This window comes from Coturnix japonica, unplaced genomic scaffold (genome assembly GCF_001577835.2).
Source record: "Coturnix japonica isolate 7356 unplaced genomic scaffold, Coturnix japonica 2.1 chrUnrandom717, whole genome shotgun sequence".
In the NCBI taxonomy this organism is placed as follows: Eukaryota; Metazoa; Chordata; class Aves; order Galliformes; family Phasianidae; genus Coturnix; species Coturnix japonica.
Window position 1 is genome coordinate 6,245 of NW_015440080.1, and position 8,497 is coordinate 14,741.

Genomic DNA, 8,497 nt, shown 5'->3' on the forward strand with positions numbered 1-8,497 from the left:
TGGATCTATGTGGGCAATCATGTGGGGCAGGATGACCCTATATGGGCCCTATGGGGTCCAATATGGGGGCTAATAGGACTCTATGGGGCTCTATGGGTCAATATGGGGGCTATAGGACTCCTATGGGGCTTCTATGGGGTCCATATGGGGGCTATAGGACTCTATGGGGCTCATATGGGTCAATATGGGGGCTATAGGAAACTCTATGGGGCTCTATGGGGTCCAAATATGGGGGCTATAGGACCCACTACTGGGGCTCTATGGGTCAATGGGGGGCTATGGCGTAGGCCCTTACGCAGCAGTGGTCCTCGATCTCCTTCTTGGAGAACTGATGGATCTATGGGGCAATATGTGGGGCAGGATGACCCTATAGGGCCCTATGGGGTCAATATGGGGCCCTATGGGGTCAATATGGGGGCTATAGACCTATGGGGCTCTCCTGGGGTCCAATGGGGGCCTATGGCGTGGCGCCTTTACGCAATAGGTCCCTCGGATTCCTCCTTCTTGGAGACACTGAATGGATCTTATGGCAATATGTTGGGCAGGATGACCCTATAGGGCCCTATGGGGTCAATATGGGGGCTATAGGACTCTATGGGGCTCTACTGGGGTCCAATATGGGGGCTATAAGGAATCTAATGGGGCTCTATGGTTCAATGGGGGCTATGGGCGTAGGCGCCTTAGCAATTAGGTCCTCTCGATCTCCCTTCTTGGAGAAACTGATGCATCTATGGGGCAATATGTGGGTCAGGATACCCATAGGGCCCTATGGGGTCAATTATGGGGCTATTAGGACCTACTATGGGGCTCTATGGGGTCAAATGGGGGCTATAGGACTCTATGGGGTCTATGGGGTCAATGGGGGCTATGGGCGTAGGCGCCTTTACGCAATAGGTCCTGATCCTCCTTCTTGGGAGAACTGATGGATCTATGTGGGCAAATAATGTGGGGCAGGCAATGACCTATAGGGCCCTATGGAGGTCAATATGGGGGGCTATTAGACTCTTAATGGGGCTCTATGGGGGTCCATATGGGGGGCTAATAGGACTCTATGGGGCTCTAAATGGGGTTCAATGGGGGCTAATGGCGTAGGCGCCTTTACGCAATAGGTCCTCGATCTCCTTCTTGGAGAACTGATGGATCTATGGGGCAATATGTGGGGCAGGATGACCCTATAGGGCCCTATGGGGTCAATATGGGGGCTATAGGACTCTATGGGGCTCTATGGGGTCAATGGGGGCTATGGGCGTAGGCGCCTTTAACGCATAGGGTCCTCGATCTCCCTTCTTGGAAACTGAATGGATCTATGGGGCCAATAAGTGGGGCAAACGGATGACCCTATAGGGGCCCTATGGGGTCAATATGGGGGCTATAGGACTCATGGGCGCCCTCTATGGGTCAATGGGGGCTATGGGCGTAGGGCCGCCTTTACGCAATAGGTCCTCATGATTGGCCCCCTCTTTGGAGAACACTGATGGATGCTAGGGGCAAATATGTGGGCCAGGATGACCCCCCTATAGGGCCCCTATGGGTTCAATATGGGCCCCTAATGGGGGTCAATATGGGGGCTATAGGAACTCTATGGGCTCTAAATGGGCGTCAAAATGGGGGTATGGCGTAGGCCGCCTTTAACGCAACAGGCCTCGATCTCCTTCTTTGAGACTGATTGGATCTATGGGGCCAATATTGTGGTGGCAGGATGAAACCTATAAGGGCCCCTATGGGGTCAATATGGGCCCTAATGGGGGCTTAAGGACTCTATGGGGCTCTCTGGGTCCAATGGGGCTATGGCGTAAGGCGCCTTAACGCAATAGGCCTCGATCTCCTTCTTGGAGAACTGAATGGATCTAATGGGCAATATGTGGGGCAGGATGACCCTATAGGGCCCTATGGGGTCAATATGGGGGCTATAGGACTCTATGGGGCTCTATGGGGTCAATATGGGGGCTATAGGACTCTATGGGGCTCTATGGGGTCAATGGGGGCTATGGGCGTAGGCGCCTTTACGCAATAGGTCCTCGATCTCCTTCTTGGAGAACTGATGGATCTATGGGGCAATATGTGGGGGCAGGATGACCCCTATAGGGCCCTATGGGGTCAATATGGGGGCTATAGGACTCTATGGGGCTCTATGGGGTCAATATGGGGGCTCAATAGGACTCTAATGGGGCTCTAAATGGGGTCAATTGGGGGCTATGGGCGTAGGCGGCCTTACGCATAGGTCCTCAAATCTTCCTTCTTGGAGAAACTGAATGGATCTATGGGGCAACTATTTGGGGCAGGATATACCCTATAGGCGCCCTATGGGTCAATATGGGCCGCCTATGGGTCAATATGGGGCCTATAGGACTCTACTGGGGCTCTTGGGGTCAAATTGGGGGCTAATGGGCGTACGTCGCCTTTACGCAATAGGTCCTCAGATTTCTCCTTTGGAAGAACTGATGGATCTTGGGGCAATATGTGGGGCAGGATGACCCTATAGGCCCTATGGGTCAATAACTGGGCCTAATTGGGTCAATACGGGGCTATAGGACTCTATGGGGCTCTATGGGGTCAATGGGGGCTATGGGCGTAGGCGCCTTTACGCAAGCAGGTCCCTCGATCCCTTCTTGGAGAAACTGAGGAATCATGGGCCCAATATGTGGGGCAGGATGACCCTATAGGGCCCTATGGGTCAATATGGGGTCCTACTGGGGGGTATGGGGGTCCTAATGGGCTCTATGGTCCAATGGGGCTATGGGCGTAGGCGCCTTTACGCAATAGGTCCGTCGATCTCCTTCTTGGAGAACAGGGGATGATTGGATCTATGGGCGCAATATGTGGGGCACGATGACCCTAATAGGGCCCCTATTGGGTCAAAATATGGGGCCCTATGGGGTCAATATGGGCCCTATATGGACCTATGGGCTCTATGCGGGTCAATAGGGTGGGGGCTATAGGAACTACTATGGGGCTCTATGGGTCAATGGGGCTATGGGGCTACCCCCCCATTTTGGGGTCTCTCACCCCCCCCATTTATTTTCCCCCATTTTTGGTCTCTTCCCCCCATTTCCCCCAAACCCCCATTTCCCCCAAAACCCTCCATTTTACCCCCAAATCCCCCCATTTTCCCCCCATTTTTGGGGTCCTCTCCCCCCATTTTACCCCATTTTTGGGGTCTCCTCCCCCATTTCTTCTCCCCCCAAACCCCCCCCATTTTTGGGTCTCTCACCCCCATTTTATACCCCAAAAACCCCCCATTTTTGGGCTCTCACCCCATCTTACCCCCAAATCCCCCATTTTCCCACCATTTTTGGGGTCCCTCCCCCCATTTCCCATTTCCCCCATATTTCCCCCCCATTTTTGGGGTCTGTCCCCCATTTTAACCCCCAAATCCCCCATTTTCCCCCAATTTTGGGGTCCTCTCCCCCCATTTTATTTTGGGGTCTCCCCTCCCCCCATATATGGAGTCTAATTCCCACCCTATATCTCCCCATTATCCCCCCCCAACCCCCCATTTTTGGGGTCTCTCCTCGTCCATTTTCTTCCGGGTCTTTGAGCTTCTCTCTATTATTATTTTAACCCAAAATCCGCCCCATTTTACTCTTCCCAAATCCCCCATTTTCCCCCATTTTTTGGGTCCTCTCCCCCCATTTTACCCCCCAACCCCCCCATTTTGGGTTCTAATCCTCACCCAAAAACCCCCAAATCCCTTGGTCTTTAACCCCTTGTTTACCCCCAAAACCCCCCATTTTTGGGGTCCTCTTCCCCTCCATCATAGGGGTCTCTCCCACCCATACCCCATAATATGGGGTCTTTCCCCCCCATATCCCCTATAAAACCCCCAAAACCTCGCCCATTTTCCCCCCAAATCCCCCATTTTTGGGGTCTCCTCCCCCCCTTTTTTCTCCCCCCATTTTTGGGGTCCTCCTCCCCCCATTTTCCCCAAACCCCCATTTTCTCCCCCAAAACCCCCCATTTCCCCCCCAAAAACCCCCCCATTTTACCCAAAATCCCCCAACTTTCTCCCCATTTTTGGGGTCTCTCCCCCCATTTTTGGGGTCCTGTCCCCCCATTTTGGGGTCTCTCCCCCCTTTTTGGGGTCTTCCCCCCCATTTTTGGGTCTCTCCCCCATTTTTTCCCCCCCAAACCCCCCCATCTTTTTGGGCTCTTTCCCCACCCCATAACCCCTATAAAACCCCCCAATAACCCCCCATTTTGGGTCCTCGTCCCCCCCATTCAATCCCCCATTTTTGGGGTCTCTCCATCTTCTTGGGTCTCTCTCCATTTTTGGGTCTTTGCAGACCCATAATAACCCAAAATCCCATTTCTAACCCAAAATCCCCATTTCCCCCCATTTTGGTGCTCTCCCCCCATTTTACCACCAACCCCCCCATTTGGGGTCTCTCCCCCCAAACTCCACAATTTTTGGGGTCTCTCCCCCCATTTTTACCCCAAAACCCCCATTTTTGGGGTCTCTCCCCCCATTTTAACCCCCAAATCCCCCATTTTCCCCCATTTGGGGTCCTCTCCCCCCATTTCCTTCTCCCGCCAAACCCCCATTTTTGGGCGTCTCTCCCCATCAATTTTCCCACATTTTTGGGGTCTCTGCACCCATTTTCCCCCCAATAACCCCTCCATTTCCTCCGCCAAACCACCCCCATTTTACCCTCAATCCCCCATTTTCTCCCCATTTTGGGGTCTCTCCCCCCATTATTATCCCACCAAAACCTTCGGGGTGTATCCATTTTCCCTCCCCAAACCCCCATTTCCCCCCAAAACCCCCCCATTTCCCGTCCCCAAACCCCCCATTTTACCTTCCAAAATCCCCATTTTCTCCACCCATATATGGGGTCTCTCAATCCCAATTTTACCCCCAAACTCCCCATTTCTGGGTCCTCTCCCCCCCATTTTACCTCCCAAATCCCCCATTTTACGCGCCCAAACCACCCCATTTTTGGGGTCTCCCTCCCCCATTTACCTCCCAAACCCATTTTGGGGTCTCCTCCCCTCATGCCCATTTTTCCCCCCCATTTTGGGGTCTCTCAACCCCATTCTCTCCCCCAACCCCCCAATTTCCCCCCAAAACCTCCCCATTTTCCCCACAATCCCTTTTGTTTCCATGTGGGTTCCCCCATTTTTGGTGTCTCTCCCCCCATTGTTTGGTGGTGTCTCTCCCCCCATTTTTTGGGGTCTCTCCCCCCCATTCTTTTTCCCCCCAAAACCCCCATTTTGGGGTCTGTCCCCCCATTTTACCCCAACCCCGCATTTTTTTGGGGTCCTCTCCCACCCAATAACTTCCCCATTTTGGGGGTCCCTGTCCCCCATTTTCCCCCCCAAAACCCCCCATTTTAACCCCAAAATCCCCCATTTTGGGTCTTACCCCCGCGCGATGCTGCCCTCCCTGCCGCTCATGGACTGCAGCACGGCCTTATCAAGGCCCAGTTTGAGACTGGCCTTATCAAACATCTCCCTCTCGTACGAGTTCCTGGTGATGAGCCGATAAACCTTCACTATCTATTGACCCCATAGAGCCCCATAGAGTCCTATAGCCCCCATATTGACCCCATAGGGCCCTATAGGGTCATCCTGCCCCACATATTGCCCCATAGATCCATCAGTTCTCCAAGAAGGAGATCGAGGACCTATTGCGTAAAGGCGCCTACGCCGCCATCATGGATGAGGACGATGAAGGCTCCAAGTTCTGTGAGGAGGACATTGACCAAATCCTGCTCCGACGGACCACCACCATCACCATCGAGAGCGAGGGGAAAGGGTCGACGTTCGCTAAGGTTTGAACCAAAATCCCAAGTTTTTGACCCAAATTTTAGGTCACATATTAGGGCCCCCCAATCCCCCCCAAATCCCTTGGTTTTGACCCATTTTCGATGCCATTTTGAACCCATTTTCTATGGCATTTCACCATCAAGAGCGAGGGGAAGGGGTTGACTTTCGCTAAGGTTTGACCCAAAATCCCGGTTTTTTAACCCAAATTTTAAGTCATGGTTTGGACCCCTAAATCCTGTTTTTTCAATACCCAAAATCCCGTTCGTTTACCCCCCAAAATCCCTTTTCTTTGACCCATTTTCTATGTGATTTATTAGGGTTTTTGTTAACAAGATTCAGCCCCAAAATCCCTTGTTTTTAACCCATTTTCGATGTCATTTTTTAACGACGTTGGCCCCCAAATCCCTTTTTTTTGACCCCCAAAATCCCTTTTAACCCCCAAAATTGCTTCTTTTTAACCCATTTTCTAGGTCATTTTTTAAGGGTTTTCTTTAACGGGGTCTGACCCAAAATCCCATGTTTTTAACCCATTTTTTAGGCCAAGGTCCGACCCAAAATCCCTTGTTTTTAACCCATTTTCAATGCCATTTTTGACCCATTTTCGATGCCATTTTGAACCCATTTTCGATGTCATTTCACCATCAAGAGCGAGGGGAAAGGGTCGACGTTCGCTAAGGTTTGACCCAAAATCCCAGTTTTTTGACCCAAATTTTAGGTCACTTTATTAGGGTAATGTCGGCTCACAAAATCCCTTGGTTTTGACCCATTTTCGATGCCATTTTTATGTCATTTTCTATGGTATTTTTAACCCAGTTTGTAGGGTTTTCTATTTCATTATTTTACAAGGTCTTGACCCAAAATCCCCCTTTTTTAACCCATTTTTTAGGTCACTTTTAACCCATTTTGTAAGTCATCTTTAACCCATTTTCTAGGTCATTTTTAACCCGTTTTCTAGGTCATCTTTTAACAAGGTCGGACCCCCAAATCACTTGTTTTTAACCCATTTTCTAGGTCATTTTTTAGGGTTTTCTTTAACGAGGTCTGATCCAAAATCACTTGTTTTTAACCCTTTTTTTACATCGTTTTTTAACAAGGTCAGACCCCAAAGTTCCCCCTTTTTTAACCCCCAAAATCCCTTCTTTTTAACCCATTTTCTAGGTCATTTTTTAGGGCTTTTTAGCCCATTTAGTAGGTCATTTTATAGGGTTTTTGTTAACAAGGTCAGACCCCCCTAATCCCTTTTTTTTAACCCATTTTTTAGGGTTTTTTCCGACCCAAAATCGTTTGTTTTTTACCCATTTTTAAGGGTTTTTTTTGCCCAGGTTTTTTAACACAGTTGAGCCCCAAAATCCCTTGTTTTTAACCCATTTTCTAGGTCATTTTTAACCCATTTTCTAGGTCATTTTTTCAACAGGATACGGACCCCAAATCCCCTGTTTTTAACCCATTTTTTAGGCCATTTTTGACCCATTTTCGATGCCATTTTGAACCCATTTTCGATGTCATTTCACCATCAAGAGCGAGGGGAAGGGGTCCATGTTCGCTAAGGTTTGACCCAAAATCCTGTGTTTTTGACCCAATTTTTAGGTTAACGTTTGGACCCCAAAATCCCGTGGTTTTAACGCATTGTTTAGGGTTTTTTGAACCTATTTTTTAGGGTTTTTTGAACCGATTTTTTAGGGGTTTTTGTTACCAAGGTCTGACCCAAAATCCCCTGTTTTTAACCCATTTTTTAGGTCAGTTATTAAGGTTTTTGTTAACAAGGTTGGGACCCCAAATCCCCATTTTTTGGACCCATTTTCAATGCCATTTTTAGGTCATTTTCTAGGTCATTTTTAACCCAGTTTTTTAGGGTTTTTTGTGTCATTTTTTAACAAGGTCTTGACCCAAAATCCCCCTTTTTTAACCCATTTTTTTGGTTATTTTTCCTCCATTTTCCAGGTCATTTTTAACCCATTTTTCTAGGTCATTTTTTAGGGTGAGGTCTGACCCCCAAAATCGCTTGTTGTTGACCCATTTTCTAGGTCATTTTTAAGGGTTTTCTTTAACGAGGTCTGACCCAAAATCCCATGTTTTTAACCCATTTTGTAGGTCATTTTTTAGGGCTTTTTCAACCCATTTTCGATGACATTTTTAACCCATTTTCTATGTCATTTTTGAACAAGGTTTGACCCAAAATCTCGTGTTTTTAACCCAAATTTTAGGTCAAGGTTTGGACCCCAAGATCCCGTGGTTTTAATACCCAAAATCCCGTTTTTTTACCCCCCAAAATCCCTTTTCTTTGACCCATTTTCTATGTGATTTATTAGGGTTTTTGTTAACAAGTTTAAGCCCCCAAATCCCTTGTTTTTAACCCATTTTTTAGGTCATTTTTTAACAAGGTCTGACCCCAAAATCCCGTTTTATTTAACCCATTTTTTAGGTCATTTTGTAGGGTTTTTTTAACCCATTTTCTAGGTCATTTTTGAACAAGGTCTGACCCAAAATCCCTTTTTTTTAACCCATTTTTTAGGGTTTTTTTGCCCAGTTTTTTTGAACAAGGTCTTGACCCAAAATCCCTTGTTTTCACCCCATTCTCGTTGCCATTTTTAGGGCTTTTTTAACCCATTTTTGATGCCATTTTTGACCCATTTTCAATGCCATTTTAAACCCATTTTCTAGGTCATTTTTTATCAAGGCTCGAGCCCCAAAATCCCTTTTTTTTAACCCATTTTCGATGCCATTTTTTATC

The 8,497-nt window shown here is 48.3% G+C and overlaps 1 protein-coding gene across 1 annotated transcript in view; it reads left to right on the forward strand.

The window, feature by feature from the left end:
• Nucleotides 1-5,512: 5,512 nt before the first annotated feature.
• LOC107307620 (chromodomain-helicase-DNA-binding protein 8-like) overlaps nucleotides 5,513-8,497 on the forward strand; it is a 10,318-nt gene continuing 7,333 nt past the window's right edge. Inside the window, exon 1 of the mRNA XM_015851148.2 lies at nucleotides 5,513-5,771. Coding sequence (XP_015706634.1) covers nucleotides 5,655-5,771 — 117 coding nt within the window. The 5' untranslated portion in view covers nucleotides 5,513-5,654. The remainder of the gene's footprint in view (nucleotides 5,772-8,497) is intronic.